Source organism: Capsicum annuum, chromosome 10, assembly GCF_002878395.1.
Source record: "Capsicum annuum cultivar UCD-10X-F1 chromosome 10, UCD10Xv1.1, whole genome shotgun sequence".
NCBI lineage: Eukaryota > Viridiplantae > Streptophyta > Magnoliopsida > Solanales > Solanaceae > Capsicum > Capsicum annuum.
This window is the reverse complement of record NC_061120.1, coordinates 218,521,375-218,543,099: the sequence shown is the minus strand read 5'-3', so window position 1 is coordinate 218,543,099 and position 21,725 is coordinate 218,521,375. Positions and strand designations below refer to the sequence as shown.

Sequence of the window (21,725 nt, the reverse complement as noted above, 5' to 3'; positions counted from 1 at the left end):
ATGGCATCGACATGGCTATCTCACACAAATTACCACATAGTTTAAGTACCTACTTGTGCACGCCCATAGTTTGGAGGGCATTAATGCTAGTTCAAGCCAAGTTAATGGACACATTTCTGTATTACGCCCTTTAAGGTATTATACACATTTTTAATTTAAAACCACAAGATTAAAAAGTCTCTCTTTATTTTCAATAACTCTGTGCCAGTCAAACCCTGACACTTAAATCGCTGATGTGTGACATTAGCTAATAATGGAAAACTATACAATCTACGTACTAATATGACTACAACATAATCTCAACTTCTAGGTAATATCTTGTTGTATTTTTTTCTTCCATTGGAACTTTTCCAGCCAAGTGCTTTGGAATGGATGACAAGACAGAAGAATATCTACTGAATAAACTTGATGGAGCGCTGGAGCAAGCGCAGGGAAGTGAAGATTGTCTATCAAAGATCCTCTTTGATATCCAAACGCATTTTAAAAACGTAAATAATTTGCTCCGTAGGGGAATCCTATACTGTCTCCTCAATGCTCTTGCAAAGTGGCAAATGTTACTGGAAAGGAAGCGCGTTTATTCCCCTGAGGGAATCCGTTCTCTTTTGCACTTAATAGCGAATTGAAAAAAATGGAAAGTAGACTTAAAAGGCGAAAAATCAACGCTTGGTGGTGGTGGAGGTTCAGAGAGTACAAGTGATGATGGACAGAGCATATCTCATGACAGGTGGAGCGACCGGAAAGTAGGTATTAATGAAAAGGAGAATTTCATGGAGAGATTCCCCCGAGGATGTTGTTGACTACGACAGAGAAGAGGTTGTCCGGAGGATGCTCAAGTGTCTTGGTGTTGAAGACGAAGAGATGGACTTTACAGGCAAACATCGAGGTCTTCCAGGGTTCTTAAAAGCTGCAGCTCTGATCGCCAAACATAAACAAGAATTCGCGATTTTATTTTTGCAACTTTCACTGAGTCTGTGATTAATTATCCTTGTGTTGCACTGTTGTAAGTGATTAATTATCCTTGTGTTGCACAGTTGTAACTTGTTATTCTACTTCCAGTTGTTTTCATTTGATAAACACATTGTTTCTGCTTAACTATTCTCTTACAAATGTTATACTCCTTAGTTACGTGATCTTTTTCACCGAGATCAGTCAAATTTAATCTTTTCGTTTCAATTTGTTTGTCTTATTTTTCTTTTGGCATAATACATGAATAAATATGACCCTAAATTTGACACCAAATTATAACTTTGACCTTAAACTTTGATAGTGCACAAATAGAACATTTAACTATTCAAAACTGAACAAATATGACCTCCGATTTTGCAACCTCCATGCGTGAGTTTCACTTGCGTCTACGTGGATATGTAATCCAAACATATGGTGTCACGTCATTAAAAGGGATGACTGAGAGGACTTTTGATCTGGAATTTAAAACGACGTTGTTTTGCTTCTATAAGTTAAAACGACGTCGTTTTGCTTATTATTGTTATTGCTATTATAATTATTAATACTAATATTTTAATAAAATTTTCATCTTAATAACATTTTATTAATAACGTTAATTTAAAATACTACTACTACCCTTAATAACGTTAATATAATAACGTTAATTTAATATACTACTACTACTTCCCTTAACAACCTTTTATTAATAACGTTAACTTAATAATATTTTAATAACGTTAATTTAATAACTTTAATTTAATAATATTTTATTAAAACTATAATTTATTTATTTATTATTAGTGTAGTTTCATCTTTGAGCTGGAAATAATGAAAAAATAATAATAATAAGTCATTTAAATATATAAAAAAGAATTAATAAGGGCATAATAGTCATTTTACCCTTTTTGTTACTGTTGGAACGCTTAAATTTTTAGCCCGACGCATTCAGTTTTGTGTGTACAACACGCATTTTGCCACATAGGATCGGAGGTCATATTTGTGCAGTTTTGAATAGTTAAAGGTCATATTTGTGCACTATCAAAATTTAAGGTCAAAGTTATAATTTGGTGTCAAGTTTAGGATCATATTTATCTATTATGCCTTTTCTTTTTAATTCGTCTAAAAAAGAATGTCTCTTTCCTTTTTTTTTTTTGTAACTCTTTAATTTCAATTTTTCATGTAACATATTTAAGGCCACAAAATTAAAAACATTTTGATACACTCCACGTATCTTTAGTTTAAGATCAACAAATTCAAAGTTGTTTTACTTTCTTAAAATTTCGTAGCAACTCAAAACACAGACTCATAAATTGAAACGAGAGGGAGTAGTAGACAATAAATAAAGTACAAAACTAGGAGATATTTGTAGGATCATTTTCTTCACTAGCATAAAGCTTGCAAGATGTCAAATCCATGTTCCCACATACTCTTTTAATTATTGAGATGCATATGTAGAGAGAGAGTCAAGTATATAAAGGAAGATCTAACTTTTAAAAAGGCGTAATACATAAACACCTTTTTTAACTTGGCTTCAACTGTGATTTATGCGCTTCAACTTTAGGTGTGCATGAGTACACACTTAAACTTGTATAAAGTTGAATTATTAGATACAAATTTTGGGCAGGTCGCATGCATCAAATTAACGTTATTAAAATGTTAGTATTAAATTAACATTATCAAAACATTATTAAATTAACGCAGGGTGAACCTACGTGGTTGTCATGGGGTTCACCCGAACCCCCTCGGTAACAAGATTACTTTGTATATATAAGGTAGAAAATCTATATTTATGTACGTATATTAATGTTGAACCACATGAAACAAGACACTTAGATAGCCCAGTGATGTTATTTGTTCTTCTTGGACGCTTCCTTCAGCCTACTGCGCGGGTTCGATCCTTGCTAGTGACTTTTTTTAATAAGAAAAAAGCTAGGTGCTGCTAAATAAATAAATAAATTAATAATAATAAATACCAACCCTTTTGTAAGTAATTACACTCTCTTCCACCTTTTTAATTACGTTACTCTCTCTCCCTATTAATAGACATAACATAGCCGACATATACATAGCATTTTGTGTATATGTTGGGATTTTTGTAATATGTTTAGGGAGTTGAGATTTTTTGTAATATTAGAAACATAAGTTGTATATTTGTGTAATTTTTAGTAATAATAATAATAATAATAATAATAATAATAATAATAATAATAATAATAATAATAATAAAAAAAACGACATCGTTTTAACATAAAAAGCAAAACTTTGACAATGCACAAATATGATCTTTAACTATTCAAAACTGCACAAATATGACCTTTAACTATTTAAAACTGTACAAATATGACCTCCCACCAAGTCAGCCCTTTTAATGATATGGCGCCATGTGATTGGATGAGTTTTCCACATAGGTGCGAGTGAAACTCACGCATAGGGATTGCAAAATCGGAGGCCATATTTGTTCAGATTTTGAATAGTTAAAGGTTCTATTTGTGCACTATCAAAATTTAAGATCAAAGTTATAATTTAATATCAAGTTTAGCACTATGCCTTTTAACTTTCTTAAAATTTCTTTGCAAATCACTCATAAATAGAAACGAGAGGGAGCAGTAGACAATAAATAAAGTACAAAACTCAGGAGATATTTGTAGGATCATTTTCTTAACTAGTATAAAGCTTGCAAGATGTCAAATCCATGTTCCCACATACTCTTTTAATTATTGAGATGCATATGTAGAGAGACAGTCAAGAATATAACAGAAGATCTAATTTTTAAAAAGGCGCAATACATAAACACGTTCTTTAACTTGGCTTCAACTATCATTTATGCCTTTCAACTTTGAGTGCGCATGAGTACACATTTAAACTTGTATAAAGTTGAATAAAGCACGCTCCTATGTTGATATCGACCCAATCAGAGGTTGCCTTACAGATTTTTTTTTTTTTTTTTTAAATTAAGATATAAGTAGAGGGTAATGCTTGGTGAACTCATTCCTATTGTAAAAAATCACTCGATTGAACTGTGGAGCACAATGTCCCGATTGCTAGCCCAATTCTCCAATTATGGAGCTAGTTTGAGCTTATCAACTTTATACAAGTTTAGCTTTTACATGTGTCAGTTGGAGTGTATCTCACGTGAATTGCCATGTAGGACATGTTGTTTACGGGTTCAACTTTATAAAGTTTAAATGTCTATTAGTGTACACCCAAAGTGAGAGGGTGTAGAGACTAGCTGAAGCCAAGTTAAAGGGCAAAGTTTTATGTATTATGCTAAAACTTTTTGTAGTATGTGAGGAACAAGGCAACCCCGTGCGAGAGCATTCTAGTTCTCTAAGATCTTGTCTGGTTCCTCGGAAAGACAACAAGTTGGAGAATGAGGCGGAGTCGTCCCATGGCAAGAATAATTCCAATTCGCGAACAACCTCATCCTCGAAATCAGGCAACTCTAAACCCATCATGGCTCATGTGGTGTTCAATTTGAATGATGTCTTTCTACAGCTTAAGCGCGAATGGTTTACCGAGACGAAGCATGTGAACATTCTTTACTTGGGAAGATGGGAGAGCACAAGCGAGAAGCATATTGAGGTGGAGGAACCTAAAGATTTAGAAGGCCTGGCTAACTTAAAGTACGTAAAATTCCTGAGCTTGCAAGGAATTTCAGGGATAACAGGGATCCCCAAGTCTATTTCAAAGCTGTGGAACCTTAGTGTCCTAGATCTCAGAGCTTGCCACAGTCTTGAGGTGATCCCACAGGGCATTGGTTCACTTCATAATTTGACACACTTGGACTTATTGGAGTGTTACTTGCTCAGTGGCATGCCAAAAGGTCTCACGGAACTAACAAATCTTGTGGTGCTCAAGGGATTTGAAGTTCAAGCTTCAACAGAAAAATCACTCTCATGCACTCTGAAGGATTTGTCGGCCATGACAAAGTTACGTAAATTAAGTATTCATGCAGAAATCGAGGATTTTCCAAGATGCAGTGACTTGGACGTGCTGGCGAAATTCAAACAACTCCGCATCCTTACTATAGAATGGGGAGGAAATTTGTTTCGGAATCCAGACTCCGGTACTGTGTCCACCGTTCCAAAACCTGGCATGCGGGGAATCACAAGAACAATGACTAGTACTTTTACCCGGAGAAAGGTGGATGAGGATGTCTCACAGCCAAGTGGTATTCTGTTAAAATTGGAGAAGTTGGACCTTAAATGTTATCCTAGGCGAAGTGCTTCGACTTGGCTAAAACCTGAGAATTTGAAGGAGCTCAATAGACTGTACATCAGAGGAGGGGAACTTCGCGATTTGGGTCAATTCGAGTTTGAAAAGGTTCCAACACCTTGGAATAACGTGAAAACACTGCGTCTCAAGTACTTGACAGAAATGGAGATGGACTGGACGGAATTTCGAGAATTGTTCCCTGAGGTGAAATATCTGGAGAAAGTGAAATGTCCAAAGCTCACTATGTTCCCATGCAATGCCCATGGAGTTTGGAAGGACAAGAAGATTACATTTTAATGTTGTAATAACGCATGTCTGTGTTGCTTGTGGTTATTTTACCATTTCATATATATTTACTTTTTGAAATGAATAATGCATTCTTGTAATGGTTGAATTTGACAACAAAAGGAGAACTTTCCTTCTTCAATCCATTTTGATCTGTCAAAGTTTAACTCAAACCGTCAGTTTGTTACCCTAGATGGAAAAATTTTGATTTGTTAGCTTATGTATGACACCTGATTAGTTCGAGCCCAACATATACACTTGTCCAGAAAAGGATGAAATAGCAGACAGTAGAACCATAAAAGTTAGGATCATCTTTTGTTTATTCAGTATTTATATTAGGGCCAACTAATTTTGATTCGCACCAAATAACGCCTACTAAAAAGAAAAGAATTTTTGCGTTTTGCCTTCTTTTAGAAAATGTATTATCAGATATAAAACAAGTAGAGGAATGGGAAAAATAAATAAATAAATAAATAACAATTAATAGTCCATTAATAGATGCCCTTTAAAGTAAACCAAAAAAAAAACTCTATAGAATTTGTTTGGTTCCTCTCAATTGAAGTCACTGGCTATGTCCTAGATTTAGATGTGATAATAGGGGAAAACATGAAAAGAAAAATTATATAAGGGAAAAGGCTCAAATGCTGCGCGATCGAACAATTAGAAATGGCTCATATATGTCATCTGTTAATAAATGTTTGACAAGTTTATGCCATTGTCGTTACAAAAAGGGATGATCGATGAGAGGGTCTATTGATTTTTGTAATGACGATCTCATCGATGAGCCAATTTTTTAATAGATAACATAAATGAGTCATTTCTAATATAGTTCGACGACATATTTGAGTCTTTATACATCCATTGCCAACTACCACATAAAAGTAATAATGTGTTCGTCCTTAACCAGAGGTCTCATTTTCGAGTGTGGGACATTTGACATGGAATCTCCTTTAATAAAAAGTGTTTTTATCTTTGTACCACAAGCTTGAATTAATAGTATCTTTGGAGCAAGTAAAGGTGAAGCCATGCATTTTCTACCAAGCAACTTGTTATTTTGTTCTTAAACCACTCAAAGATCATTTGTAAAAAAAGTAAAGAGAGAGTGAATTATGGTCAATTGGAAGAAGATATGGGATGCATGGGACATTCGTGTTGTGATTCTCTTCAGCCTTACTCTCCAAATAATCCTCATCTTTTTCGCGCCCCTCAGAAAGCGTGTTTCAACTTACTACCTGACACTGCCCCTCTGGTGCAGCTACTTGCTCGTAGAATGGGCCGCTAATTTTGCAGTCGGACACATCTCCGACAGCAACAAAGGAAATGGCAATAAGTCTGCTGGCGAGAACAAAGTTGAAGATGTTCTTGTATTTTGGGCAGCTTTTCTGTTAGTACATCTCGGGGGCCCTGACACGATTAGTGCCTTTGCCCTTGAGGATAATACGCTGTGGCACAGGCATTTCCTTAGTCTCATGACCCAGGGTGGAGCTGTGGCCTATGTTTTTTTCCCTACAGTTTCCAGAAACAAGCTGTGGATCCCAGCAGTGCTGATATATGTGTCCGGAGTGATCAAGTATGGTGAGCGTATTTGGGCTCTGTATCTTGCGAGTTTAGATCGGTTTCGTGAGTCCATTATGAAAGATCCTGATCCCGGCCCAAACTATGCAAAGCTGATGGATGAATACTCTTCGAAGATAGCAGCCAACCTACCGACAAACATAGAGATGATCCACGAGTACCATGGCGATTTGGAGGCGGAAAAGTCCGTTAAAAGAAAAACGCTATCTGATGTTGAGATAGTGGAAGAAGCTCACTACTTCTTTGAGAAATTCAAAGGACTAATTGTTGATCTGATATTTGACTTCCGCCAACGGAATGAAAGCCGAAATTTCTTCCTCAGCTTAGAAGCTATTGATGCTTTTCGAGTTATTGAGGTTGAACTCAATTTCATTTATGATGTTCTTTTTACCAAAATGATTGTGGCGAACTCTTATTGGGGTTATGTATTTCGATTGATCTGTTTTCTTCTCGAAGTTGCTGCCGCAATCCTCTTCTACCGTTGGGATAAAAGGGGACTTCCAAGGTGGGAGATCGGAGTCAGTTACATCCTTCTCCTTGGTGCTCTTATCTTGGATTTCAGTTCCTTTTTGATGCTCCTTTTCTCTGACTGGACGGCAGTTGCACTGAAGAAGAAGGGGTATGTGTTACCGCGTTTACCTATGCCTTTTAGATGGTTGAGCCGTAGGTGGGCTGAATCCGTTTCACAATTCAACTTGATTAACTACTGTGTGCGAGGGCGCTCCAAGTTTATGGAATTCATATATCGATGGCTTGGTTTTATTGATGTGCTGAATAGGATCGTGTACGTGAAATCCCAGAAATTCACTGCTGAATTGAGGGAATTCATCTATGAAGAAATAAAGAATAAATCTTCACTCGCAGAGGATTTAGATACAGCAAAGGAAATATGGTTAGCGAAAGGAGATTGGACTCTTCGTGCCAATAGCTCTAGTCATCTGCTGCCTTATATTACTGAGTCTAATTTCGATGAGATCCTTCTGGTATGGCACATTGCTACTGAACTCTGTTACAGTAATGACAGTATTGTTATAGATGGTGATAAAGCAAAGAGTTCTCCGGAAAAACCACCTGCCAATTACCGCGAGATGTCAAAGATTCTTTCAGATTACATGATCTATCTCCTTGTGATGCAGCCTGCAATGATGTCGGCTGTGGCAGGAATCGGACAGATTAGGTACAGAGACACTTGTGCTGAAGCTGAAAAGTTCTTCCGCAGCAGAAACATAATCTCGAGTACTAATAAGGATCAAGGAGAGCAATGCTGCAATAATTTCTTTACTTGTAGCTGCCTAAAGGGAACACCAAATAAAGAGGATGGCCAAGTCCAAAACCGTAGAGAGAAGAAACATGAAAGAGCTTGTAAAGCGATCCTTGGAGTGAATGCGGTGGTCAGGCCAGTGCAAGTGAAGGGAGATAGAAGTAAATCGGCCTTGTTTGATGGACGTCGTCTAGCCAAAAAGCTGGACAAGCTTGGTCATGGCATCGATAAATGGGAGCTAATAAGCAAAGTATGGGTTGAAATGCTGTCCCATGCTGCTATTAACTGCAAAGCCAACAACCATTGCAAACAGCTTATCAAAGGAGGACAGCTTGTCACTCTTGTCTGGTTGTTGATGACTCATTTTGGTTTGGGGAACAATTTCCAAATTGGTGAAGGTCATGCTAGGGCAAAACTCATTGTGGGCAAGTAGCTTTTTTTCTTTTTCCACACTATATTATTGTATTTCATTATGAGGATTTCAATTAAACATCATGATGTTTATTGTGATACATATAGATCGTTCTTCATGATTTACATGTCTTTGTTTTTTCAATGTACTCCTACTACATGAACTCCGTCTTAAGTTCTTGAAATAACTAGATACACTGAACTACTATTTCTGATATAGCATTGTCAAAACTTGAGCTACTGGAATTGTAGAAACTAAAAGAGATCCCCCTTATTTTAGTTGAAATTCAATCATTAAAGGTGATTGCGGTGAAGTATTGCAGTTGATCTGTTGAAGATTCAGCTCGGGAATTTGAGGAAGAAAAATAAGAGTGTGAACATAAAGAGTCGAAGATCATCATTACCCATAAGATAGAAGACGGCACTGCAAAATTAAGGGAAAAATTTTCCAAGTTGATTTGTCGCCTACCAGGCTTTCTTTGCCTTTACCTCCATTGCAACGCGGTGATTACAGATGATAGATTAATAGGTTTATCAAGTTTTAGGAAGAAGTTACTACTCTATTTGGTTAACTTATACTTAGAAATATCAGTGTAAATATTGACAGATGGTAATAGTTTGATCTAGTCCTATTCGGTGACAACATTGGTCGATTTTCCCTTGTTTTAGTTGTGGTTCTTATCGGAGTTGGAGCAAGCATTGGTAAGAAGATTATTTTCAAACTGTCTGGTTAACGGAGAGGGCAAACTTTTGGACGAGACATGAAAGAAATTGTCCCATTCTGAATAGTTCAGGGACAAATTGCCTCCATTATAAAGCAAAAACATGGTGTTCAACATATTGGATCAAGACAGAATGAAACAACATAGATAATGTGGATTCACATAGCCAACTTCAACTTGCCTGGATTTGAGGCTTAGTTGTTATAACTGCAACAACCACTTTTGTGTAGATTATTATTATTGTGTAATATCGGATTCGATGTCTATAGCAATGATGTACAAAAATACAGCTGCAGAAAGAAATATCAAAACTCATCTTAAGTTATCCCATTATGAGGATTAGTGACTGGTTTTGGAAGGAAACAAAATCTTTTACAAGAAAAGATGTGCAAGAACATTAGAAAAGAAAACCTAACTGAAGTTAACACACTTGAAGTATCACTTTGTTAGAGTTCCATACCTAACATGCTGATAACCACGCAGGTTTGGCACGGATACTTGCTTTAAGACGTGATTTGTTTAAAGGAGTAGCCCATGAACCCCTAGTGGTTATCGGGCCAGAGCAGATTGGAGAGTTTCACAAGGAATATATAAATGTAGAAGATCTAGACATGCTGTTCCTCGACTGTAAGAGCACGATGGGGTCTAAGTGGGATGACATGGAGGCCGAAGACAGTTTTCTGCCGCACTGTTCGAAAAGAATGAAGCTAAGCACTCCAGTTGATGACATAACATTGCTAAAGTGGTTAAAGAAAGTTCTCAGTGAGGCTGGGCTAGTGAGACTCTTCAGCTTCCCTGTTGTACACTGTCCTGAGGTGTTCGGTGTAATCTTGGAATCAGCAGAAAGATTGAATCGCGGGAAAGTAGTACCGGGATGGAAGGTTGTGTATTCTGGTGACACGAGGCCATGCTCACAAGTCATAGAAGCATCTCTTGGTGCAACGATACTTATACACGAGGTCAGTGCAACTCAACTTCCCCTTGTGTCAAAATGTAGCTGGCTATTCTATTGTGAGCATTTTGGTGCAGTATCTATACGTGTTGAACAAGGAAGTTTATTACGATTAACATGCTAGTACATTATCTGCAGGCGACGTTTGAGGATGGCCTGGTGGAGGAGGCTATAGCGAGAAATCACAGCACAATAAAGGAAGCTATAGAAGTGGGAGATTCTGCTGGTGCATACCGCGTAATATTAACGCACTTCAGCCAACGATATCCAAAAGTACCTGCACTTGATGAAGTGAGTATGCAAACAACTTGTATTGCTTTTGATCTAATGAGCGTAAACCTAGCAGATTTGCCATTGCTCCCTAAGTTTCTTCCCTACCTCAAATTGCTTTTCAGAAACAGTAGCTAATTTAAATTTAAAGTTACTTATTTATGACACAGCTTTTGAGTTATGGACATTTTTATTTCAATACCTCTCCCGATGATTTGCCTCGAAAATGGCTTGTTTGCGCCGTTTCTCCTGTTTGACCACCCGAATGTCCCCACGGACCCCGCTGGTCCACCCAGGGTCGCTCCACAGCCCGCCTGGGGGGCACCGGTCGATTTTCGGTCCAAAATGCGCCCGGATTCCGAGCCCACCTCGAGAACCATGGGCTAACACCTATCGATTTGGCCTGAAAACATTCCGTTCGTGTCGTTTCACCGGTTTGACCACCCAAATGGCCCCGCCGACCCTGCCGGACCACCCAGGGCCGCTCCACAGCCTGCCTGGGGGCCGCCGGTTGATTTTCGGCCCAAAATGTGTCCGAGCCCACCCCGAGAACCGTCCACCCACCGATTTGGCTCGAAAATGGATCGTTCGTGCCGTTTCGCCCGTTTGACCACCCAAATGGCCCCGCCGACCCTGTCGAACCTCTAATGTAGTAGTATTACAATCTACATAAACTCTACCCTCAAAGTATTTACTTGCAAAACGCCCTGAAACCCATGTCTGGGGCTTAGTTATGTCAGTATCTTATTATTATATATCTAGACAGACTCAAAATCGAAAAATGTACAGGGAGCTAATTATTATCTTTACAAAGGAGAAAATGTATCTTCGTTGGAAGTATCAGAAACTAATTATACATTTTCATAGACCCAAAATTGAATTTTTTAATAATTATACAAAATGTTTGAGATTTTATGTAATTAAGCTCCACGTTGATGGGATTATATTGTTTGCCAGAAAAATAAAAAAACTATAGTAGATATGGATTTTAGGGTGTATAATTTGTTGTTCTTATCGTTCTTAAACAAGCTTGTTATTGTAAACCAAATTCATGTTTGTTAACTTAAAACAAGTAGCCCAAAAACTATCTGAGTTAACAAGGGAAAAAAACCATAAATCCCGATAGTTTGGAGCAAAATTACAGAAAATTCAGATATTTTGTATAAGTACTGAAAAATTCGATTTGGTTTGTCGAGATAGATAATTAGCTACCGATACATTCAATAAAGAAATATTTTTTCCTTTGTAAAGATACATCATTAACTTCCGATATATTTTTTTTCGATTTTGGGTCTGTCGAGATACATAATACATCCAACAAAGATACACTTTTTTCCTTTGTAAAGATACATAATTAGCTTCCGATACATTTTCAATTTTGGGTCTGTAGAGATACCTAACTAACTAGCTCCCCGATACATCCAACGAAGATACATAATTAGTTGAGATTTTTATAATTTCTTCGTAAGGATGGAGATTTGTGTAAATATGAGAAGTTAAGGTGTATGTTTATGTTATTTACAATTAGGTCCTAAAACTAGTCCTTCCTCAGTTTCATTTTATTTGACTTATTTTGACTTGACACGTACAGACTTAAAAAAAGTAGATCAAACAAATAAAAACTAAAATTAACAAAAGTATAGTTCATTGAGAAATGTCTGAAATGCAAGCACATCTTAATTATCTCTTTAGTCGTTTGTCATTAATCATAGTTGGACCAACTTAACTAGGAAAAAAAAGAATTCTTTAATTTAAACTATAGGTTATAAGATCTAACAAAGAATAATTAAAAAATGGAAAAGATTCCTAGCTGATGGAATCAAATTAATTATATGCAAGTAATTAAATATTAATTGTAAGTTACATATAGAATTTTTAAAATGAAAAAAAACTTAAGTGGTACACACACACTTTGGCTCGAGCTTGTAATATGAGAGCCTGCGTTATCCATGCATGCACACACACTTTTTTGTTGATCTCCACAAGGTATATTCCTTTCGTTTCAATTTATGTAATGTTATTTAATTGATAGATTCAGATATCAGATAAGCGAGTTGAGTTGAATTTCAACCGGTCAAAATGGTTGAACTAACAAATATATGATCAGATTGTTAATCCGTTCATAGGCTATTTGGACTGAAATGGATTGGATCGGATTAGAATGAGCTGAGTTAATAAATGAGTTGATCGTATTTACGTGCTCAAAGGTTACTTGGACCTAATGTACAAGTTAAAATAAGCTAAATAACAGGTCCCAATCGTTCAACTTTTACTAAATTTTAATTAATAAATTTTCTTATAATTTATTAAGTACCTGATAATTTATTAAAACTAATTGTACTAGATTCTATTCACATATTATTTCAATTCATTTAAATTTTTTAAGAAGTTCGTTTCTTTTTCTTCTTCTTATTATTGTCATATATCTGAACATATGATTTTTTTTTTTCTTGCTTTTAGGTATCCGAAAATTTGTAAGTTTCTAGGAATCAAAATTATTTGTTTAAAATTTTAGTTTTGAAAGCTAGGTATTTATTCCAATTCTTATTTACTCCATAGTTGTTGGATAACTACTAAAACAAGATCCGCGTCATAGAAAGAATTCCTTTGTTTTAGTATTTTATTCAATTTATTTATTATGATTTGTTATAACTATTATTCTTTTATCTATTTATTTTAAAATATAACTTCTTCATTATTGTATTTTATTTCATGTCTGATTTTGTATATTTTACTTGAGTCAAGGTCGTCTATCGAAAATGGACTTTCTATCTTCAGAAAATACGAATAAGATTATATACACACTACCTTCCTCACTTATCGAGTTACATTGGATGTTGTATTATACTTGTTATTCTCCTTTAACCTTACTTGTGAGATTACGTTTGTTATGTTATTATATAAGTAAAAATAAATTATATATGTATGTACATTACCCAAGTCTGAGCAAGATACCATTTTTATTCATGCGCATCTAATATCAAATGTAATTAAGTAATTAATCTACATCAAACGCACCGAATTGCATCAAGCATTGTGTTTAATTTAACTAAAAAAAAAAAAATTCAACCATGATTAACTAGATAAATTGGCATTTTTAGTCCCTCAAATATTGATAAATTATAATGTCGGTCCTTGTAATATTGTGTAAAGCATATTTAACTTTCAATTGTCTCTCTACTTTTATAAGTAGGGGTAAGGTTTACGTATACATCACCTTTTAGATCGCATTTCATATTTGTGAAATTATACTGTGTATGGTGTTGTATGTTTAACCTTTAATTAATTAGTACGCGACTATATATAATCTCTCTGACTATAAATTATCCGCGTTAACCACTCAACTAACAATGTGTTAAATCGAGTTGAAACTCCAAATTTCATTGTAATATAGTTCTAAAAACTTGTCTACGTATCAAACATTCACTTTATACCGAGACCAAAAATACACATTTTACTTATCCGACAGTTAGATATACTTAACCAGATATTACAAGGACTAACATTCAAATTTACTAATAATCGAGAGATCAAAAGTGCAATTATTTCCACATTAAACTAATATAAATTCGTTTTTCAATTTAATAAATGTCAAACAATTTGTATAAATACTCAAAGATAGCCATCAATCTCCCAATTTCAATACCTAGGAAATCTACTAAAATCATTTCTCCTTAATCAAACCTTATATTAAAAATGATATCCTTTTCTTCTTCTAATATTTTTCCAACTATGAATACTCAATGGTCCTTTGAAGAACCACTTTACTATGATGATCTTCATACAATAATAACTACGCCTCAGTCTCAAACTTTATGTATTGATAATATTGTTGATCATTATTTTCCTTCATCTCATGATCATCAACAATGTTTGAAAGAAAATGAATTTGATGTTGAGGTAGGGGTAGAAAGGTCATTAATGGAGAAGAAACTAAATCATAATGCAAGTGAACGTAATAGAAGAAAGAAAATGAACTTTCTTTATTCTACTCTTCGTTCTTTGCTTCCTCCTATTGCTAAGCATCATCAAAAGGTACAACTCTATAAGAACTTATTGTCATAAAATACAAAGTTTAATTTGTTGTTTTCGAATAGATCAATTTGGTATTATTTTGTGGTAGTCTTGTGTTTCTGTTACTTGTTTAATTTCGCATTATCGGTATTACGTGTTATCTAGACTGTTTTTGTTTTGTGTCGGGGTTCTATTGAAAACAACCTCTATCACTAGAGATAGTAGTAAGGTCTGTGTATAGTTTACCTTCTCCAAACCTTCCTAATGGATCTCACCGAATATGTTGTTGTTATGTTGTTGTTGTTTACAACTATCTGATATATATGCAAGAATTACTAGCTTGAGTAATTATGATTCGTGTTGTATAAGGTTCATTTAACGAAAAAAACTTATCATTTGGTTGGAAAACAAGTTATTCCGAGATTAGTTATCCAGACCTTCAAGAAGGGATTTGAAAAACACTACAATTCCGAAATATCTAATCTCGAGATGAGTTATCCCATGCATTTTGTCTCAATCAAATATGAGATAAGCTCCTCTTCTAAACTAATCTCGAGATTATATATCTTTATCCCTCCTACCAAACGACCCCTTGTCAATACATGTCTTAGTTGCAAGGTCAGGTAAGGCCTAGGTACACTCTATCCTCTTTAGCTTCAATTTGTGAAATTACACCAAATATGTTATTGTTATTGTTATTGTACATACCTTAGTTGCAAGGTCAAATAAGGTCTGAGTACACTCTATATGAGTTATCCCATGCATTTTGTCTCAATCAAACATAAGATAAGCTCTTCTTCTAAATTAATCTCGAGATTATATATCTTTATCCCTCCTACCAAACGACCCCTTGTCAATACATGTCTTAGTTGCGAGGTCAGGTAAGGCCTAGGTACACTCTATCCTTTTTAGCTTCGATTTGTGAAATTACACCGAATATGTTATTGTTATTGTTATTGTACATACCTTAATTGCAAGGTCAGATAAGGTCTGAGTACAATCTATCTTCCTCAGCCTCAATTGTGAAATTACACTGATCGAATATGTTATTGTTATTGTTGTGATACAAGCCTTAGTTGCAAGTTTAGATAAGGTCTAGGTACACCCTATCCTCTTCAGCCTCGATTTATGAAATTACACTGAATATATTATTGTTATTGTACATATCTTAGTTGCAAGGTCAGATAAGGTCTGAGTACACTCTATCATCTTCCGCCTCAATTGTGAAATTACACTGAATATGTTATTGTTATTGTTGTGATACATGCCTTAGTTGCAAGGTTAGACAAGGCCGCCTCGGACTCGGTACACCTATCCTCTTTAGCCTCGATTGTAAAATTAAAAATCCTAGATCCGCCGCAGCTTATGCAAATCTTTCTTGTCCATATATAAGGTGTTTAACCTATTTTTTTTTTTTTAATTACAGAAAAAGCTAAGCTTCCCAGCAACAGTATCATATGTTCAAGAATACATACCAGAATTGAAGAAAGACATAGAGAGGTTAAGCAAAACAAAGGATTTGCTTATATTAACCATATCAAAGAAATCAAATTCATTAGTCCAAATTAATCATAATTATGAGCAAAAATTAATTATGAATGGAAATTCAACTTCAACAACATCAATTTCAGCAAGTCCACTTTGTAATGGACAAATTTTGGTACAAATTTCAACAACTCAAGAAAATGATTTTCCAATTTCAAAAGTATTGGAAAGTTTAGAAGAAGATGGGCTAATTTTGCTAAATGCATCATCCTTTAAATCTTTTGGAGACGAGATTTTTCATACCTTGCATTTTCAGGTACATATATATTACTATGTTGTATGGTTATAGCAATGTTGAATTATGTTTATTGTTCGGACTCATCAAAGATGCTGTCGGATTCTCAATAATTGTGCTAGTATTATTAGAGGATCTGATATGAGTATGACAATATTTTTAAAGATTTTGAGCAACTTAGGCTAAATTGACCATCTTTTTTTTTTTTTTAGTATTTTTAGTGAATAGCTTATAAACTTGGAAAATTGTAGTAGCTTAGTTTGTTGATTATCTAAACTTTCACCTTGTTTGTGGGGGTTCTACACCCCGTATTGTAACCCCTCCCTATTTCACCTTCCTCTACCCCTAATTTAAAAAAGAAAAAAAAAATAAGCTTCATGCAAATTAAATATATTTTGAAATTTATAATAAGGTTGTGTTATTTCCACAATATATTCGGGTATACAAAATCTATATAGCAGAACAACAACTTCAACTAGTTCAAGTTAATAAACAAGAACACAATGAAGTATATCAAATACCCTCAACACAAGATCAAAATGACCTTTCCAAGAGGTGTATTTTATTTTTCAGAAAAATAGATGAAACAGAAATGAATAAGGCCAAGTCGTCCGAATTCACGGAGTTTCCTTAAGGAAATAATTCCCCTCACTTTACCCGAGGTTGTGGAATTTTTCCTTCCAGGATAAAATGTCATTCAATTCGACAATAGTGGTACCTCAAATTGTCGGATTCTTTGAACGCACTCAACAGTTTGATTGATCACAAAGAGTATTTTGAAGACAAGAAGAGTTTTGTAATCTGAAAATTTCTATATCAAAACCTGTGGAAGAAATCAGGTTTATATAGGCACAAGATGCCTCTTCAGAAAGGTGACATTGGTTCAATTTAAAGGTGTGTGACTTTTCTGAAAATGCATGTCTATTTACTTAAAACAGTGCATCATTTTGTTGAAACAGTACATACCAGTTCGTGTGAAACATTGTGTCATGTCATCGAAATATTGCATCAGTTTGCTGAAACAGTGCATCTGTTCACTGGAACGGTGCATCTGTTCACTGGAACAGTGCATCTGTTCATCGGAACAGTGCATCTGTTTGCAGAAACAATGCATCAATTCAATTTCAGCACTACACTGTTTCAAAAAACTGCATGTGTGTATAAATAGAGAATCAAAACACATTGTTGCGTTTTACCGCTTGGTAAATTCGGATCATCAAATAAAATTTATCCAAAAAGACAGATCTCATCGATCGATCATTTGCCAAATCCAAATCCAAATCCAAATCTGAAGCCGAGCCGAGCGAGCGATGACGACGATGGCGTGAGGCATCTCTATTTTCTTGCCTCACTTATCATGTGGAGTAAGTGTTCATTAATATAAACACTATAAAGTTCCCTTCTCCCACCAATGTGGGAGCATTAGTGGAATTTTCAATTTGGGAGTATACCTTCTAAATTCGTATCTCCTTTTTTCCACCATTTTTCTCTCCCTTTTTTTTCCATTCACACTTCATTCATGAACTCAACAATCCCCCACATAAATGGGGAATGGCTATTTTTTCGTAAAACTTTTACGGACAAATATGTGATCATCAAGCAAAGACTGATTGCATCTGTATAAGTGGGTTTTCCTTTTAATTTTTCGTAGTGAACATGCATCAGATGCACTCGGTCAATTGGTAGATTTGATATCTTTGAATCGTCGAGCTTTAATGTACACCTAGACAACACATGTCACACAATCAACCTTTTACCATTTAGGGTTCTTACGATTTTGTTCTTTTCATCTATGAACACGTCCCGATTTCATGAGATCTTAGAGAATAGGCCTTTACTAACATTCTCTTTGAAGCGGCTTCCACTTCGCCCTTGTATAGGTGATTTCTATATGTTCAATCCTGTAGATTAAACTATTTGGTCAAATTTGCCAAATTTACATAATCATTAAAAGACTTTTCACCTTAAGTTTTATCCTAGTTTACTATACATTGTGTACATCATGAGAATGGGTTGGGTAATTGACAATGTTGAACCTGTTAGACACAACTTTGTTTGATCTTCTTGAACCTAGCTCTTGGGATCTCCATTCTGCTAGGTAGAGTTACCGCCATGCTGACTTGTTTTAGGCCTTAAACTCATTCCCTTAGATGTCCTTTCTACTCCTTATCTGGATTGGCCTTTTGTAAGTGGATCCGACACATTATCATTTGACTTTAAATAGTCTACAGTGACAATTCCACTAGAGAGAAGTTCTCAAACGGTATTATGTCTTCGTCTTATATGACAAGATTTACCGTTATACATCATGCTCTCTGCCCTACCTATTGTCGCTTGGCTATCATAGTGTATACATACTGGTGCCACTGGCTTGGGCCAATACGAAATATCTTCCAAGAAATTTTGGAGCCATTCTGCTTCTTCACCGGCTTTATCTAATGCGATAAATTCAGATTCCATTATAGAGCGAGCAATACACGTCTGTTTGGATGATTTTCAAGAGATTGCTCCTCCACCAATAGTAAATGCATATCCACTTGTGGATTTTACTTCATTCGATCCGGTGATCCAATTTGCATCACTATATCCTTCAAGTACCACGGGATATTTATTATAATGCAAAGCATAATTTTGAGTGTATTTAAGATGCCCCAAAACTCTTTTCATTGTCATCCAGTGAGTTTTGTTGGGATTACTTGTGTACCAACTCAATTTACTGATAGTGCATGCTATGTCTGGTCGTGCACAGTTCATTATATACATTAAAAATCTCAATACTCTTGCGTACTCCAATTGCGAGTCACTTTCACCTTCATTCTTTTGAAGTGCAAAGCTCGCATTCAATGGAGTCTTGGCAATACCGAATTCCATATACTTAAACTTGTCAAGTACCTTTTCGATATAATGAGACTGTGACAATGCCAACCCTTATGGAGTTCGATGGATTCTTATACCTAAGATCACATCTGCAACTCCAGGGTCCTTCATATCAAACTTGCTCTCGAGCATTCGTTTTGTTGAATCTATGTCAGAAATGTCTCTATGATGATCAACATATCATCCACATATAAACATACAATGACTTGGTGATTTGGAGTGTTTTTAATATAAACATATTTATCACATTCATTTATTTTAAATCAGTTTGCCAACATGGTTTGGTCAAACTTTCCATGCCATTATTTTAGTGCTTGCTTTAGTCCATATAATGACTTGACATGTTTACATACCTTGTTTTCCTTTCCTGGAACCATAAAACCCTCAGGTTGTTCCATGTAAATTTCTTCCTCCAAATCTTCATTTAGGAATGCAGTTTTCACATCCATTTGATGGATTTGAAGATCATATACCTCCGCCAAGACAATTAACATTCGAATCGAGGTTATCCTTGTTACTGGCGAGTATGTATCAAAGTAATCAAGGCCTTCCTTTTGTTTGAAACCTTTTACTACAAGTCTTGCCTTGTATTTGTCAATAGTACCATCCGCCTTCATTTTTCTTTTTAAGATCCATTTAGAACCTACAGGTTTATTTTCGGGAGGAAGGTCAACCAATTCCAATGTATGGTTTCTTAAGATTGAATCTATCTCACTATTGACTGCCTCTTTCGAAAAGGATGAGTCTGACGACGATATCGCTTCTTTAAATGTTTAAGGCTCATTTTCGATAAGAGAAATGTTACAAAATCCGATCCAAACGAAGTTAACGTTCTTTGACGTGTACTACATCTTGAATTTTCTTCATTATGTACATTCTCACTTGGTTCATCTCGAGGTCGTTTAGATCCTCCACTAGACTGTTCATGTCTAATTTTATACGGGTAAATGTTTTCAATGAATTCAGCATTGTCTGATTCAATTACCGTATTTTCACCAATATCCAGATGTTCGAATTTATGAACCAAAAATTGACATGCTTTACTACTTTTAGCATATCCTATGAACACGCAGTCCACCGTTTTAGGTCCTATCTTAACCCTTTTAGGTATAGGAACTTGAACCTTCGCTAGACACCCCCACACTTTGAAATATTTCAAGTTGGGTTTCCTTCTTTTCCTGTTTTCGTAAGGAATTGATTGTGTCTTACTATGGGGAACTCTGTTGAGTATACGATTGGCCGTAAGGATCGCTTCCCCCCATAAGTTTTGTGGTAAACCAGAACTTCGCTTCCCCCCATAAGTTTTGCAGTAAACCAGAACTTATAAGTAAGGCAATCATTATTTCCTTCAAAGTTTGGTTTTTCCTTTCCACAATTTCATTAGATTGAGGTGAATACGGGACCGTAGTTTGATGGATGATTCCATTCTTTGCACATATTTGTGAAAAGGGAGATTCATATTATCCGCCCCTATCACTTCTTATCATTTTGATCTTTTTGTCTAACTGATTTTCAACTTCACTTTTATATTGCCTAAATGCATCTATTGCTTCATCCTTATTACTTAGCAAGTAGACATAACAATACCTAATGCAATCGTCAATAAAAGTTATGAAATACTTTTTCCCACCATGTGATGGTGTTAACTTCATATCACAAATGTCAGTGTGTATTAAGTCTAGGGGATTGAAATTCCTTTCAACGGACTTATAAGGATGTTTTGCATACTTCGATTCCACACAAGTTTGACACTTTGATTTATTACACTCAAAGTTTGGCAAAACTTCTAAGTTAATGTCATAAATCATAAGACTCAAGCAAATAAGAAGAATTTGGACTTTTATTTATTTCAACAGTCATTACATTTATCTTATAAAAGTCTTCGGTCAGATAGTCTTTTCCTACATACATTTCTCCTTTGCTAATTACAATTTTTCAGAAACGATTACACATTTGAATCCGTTCTTATCTAGGAGTGAAACAAAAATTAAATTTCTACGTAACTCCGGAACATATAACACATCGTTCAGTGTCAAGACCTTGCCGGAAGTCATCTTTAAGCAAATTTTTCCTGTTTACTCCACCTCAGCAGTAGCGGAGTTAGCCATGTAGATCATTTCTTCTACTTGAGCCGGAGAAAATGACGAAAACAATTCCTTGTTGGCACATACATGGCAGGTGGCACCAGAATCTATCCACCATTCGCGAGGATTCCCCGTCAAGTTACATTCTGAGAACACAGCACACAGATCATCGCATTCTTTGCTGGATTTAATCATATTTGCTTGATCCTTTTTCTTACCTTTCTTCGGAGCTCGACAATCTGTGGACTTGTGGCTAATTTTGCCACAATTGAAGCATTTTTCCTTGAACTTTTTCTTGGGTTGATTGCTTCCATGTTCAACTTTCTTTCTTTTC

The 21,725-nt window shown here is 35.5% G+C and overlaps 3 protein-coding genes across 3 annotated transcripts; all 3 read left to right on the top strand.

Annotated features, from left to right (window-relative positions):
- The first annotated feature begins 750 nt into the window (after window positions 1-750).
- LOC107844685 (disease resistance RPP13-like protein 4) lies at window positions 751-5,457 on the top strand. The gene is made up of 2 exons (XM_016689050.2): window positions 751-967; window positions 4,229-5,457. The coding sequence occupies exons 1-2, from the start codon at window positions 751-753 to the stop codon at window positions 5,455-5,457; spliced, it is 1,446 nt and encodes a 481-aa protein (XP_016544536.2).
- Window positions 5,458-6,442: 985 nt separating this feature from the next.
- Window positions 6,443-10,837, top strand: LOC107843876. Its single transcript, XM_016688283.2, has 3 exons — window positions 6,443-8,706; window positions 9,898-10,373; window positions 10,505-10,837. The coding sequence occupies exons 1-3, from the start codon at window positions 6,555-6,557 to the stop codon at window positions 10,772-10,774; spliced, it is 2,898 nt and encodes a 965-aa protein (XP_016543769.2). The 5' UTR covers window positions 6,443-6,554; the 3' UTR covers window positions 10,775-10,837.
- Window positions 10,838-14,290: 3,453 nt separating this feature from the next.
- LOC107844684 (transcription factor bHLH101-like) lies at window positions 14,291-16,804 on the top strand. The gene is made up of 2 exons (XM_016689049.2): window positions 14,291-14,671; window positions 16,077-16,804. Exons 1-2 carry the CDS (start codon window positions 14,333-14,335, stop codon window positions 16,482-16,484), a joined length of 747 nt encoding a protein of 248 aa, XP_016544535.2. The 5' UTR covers window positions 14,291-14,332; the 3' UTR covers window positions 16,485-16,804.
- Window positions 16,805-21,725: the final 4,921 nt, after the last annotated feature.

What these genes read in the sequence shown, in the direction of transcription:
- LOC107843876 (XM_016688283.2), top strand. Translation starts at nt 6,555, where the DNA reads ATGGTCAATTGGAAGAAGATATGGGATGCATGGGACATTCGTGTTGTG. An exon ending in TAGGGCAAAACTCATTGTGG is followed by an intron (nt 8,707 to 9,897) that starts GCAAGTAGCTTT and finishes ATAACCACGCAG; the next exon opens with GTTTGGCACGGATACTTGCT. An exon ending in CAACGATACTTATACACGAG is followed by an intron (nt 10,374 to 10,504) that starts GTCAGTGCAACT and finishes CATTATCTGCAG; the next exon opens with GCGACGTTTGAGGATGGCCT.
- LOC107844684 (XM_016689049.2), top strand. Translation starts at nt 14,333, where the DNA reads ATGATATCCTTTTCTTCTTCTAATATTTTTCCAACTATGAATACTCAA. An exon ending in TTGCTAAGCATCATCAAAAG is followed by an intron (nt 14,672 to 16,076) that starts GTACAACTCTAT and finishes TTTTAATTACAG; the next exon opens with AAAAAGCTAAGCTTCCCAGC.
- LOC107844685 (XM_016689050.2), top strand. Translation starts at nt 751, where the DNA reads ATGAAAAGGAGAATTTCATGGAGAGATTCCCCCGAGGATGTTGTTGAC. An exon ending in ATTTTTGCAACTTTCACTGA is followed by an intron (nt 968 to 4,228) that starts GTCTGTGATTAA and finishes AACTTTTTGTAG; the next exon opens with TATGTGAGGAACAAGGCAAC.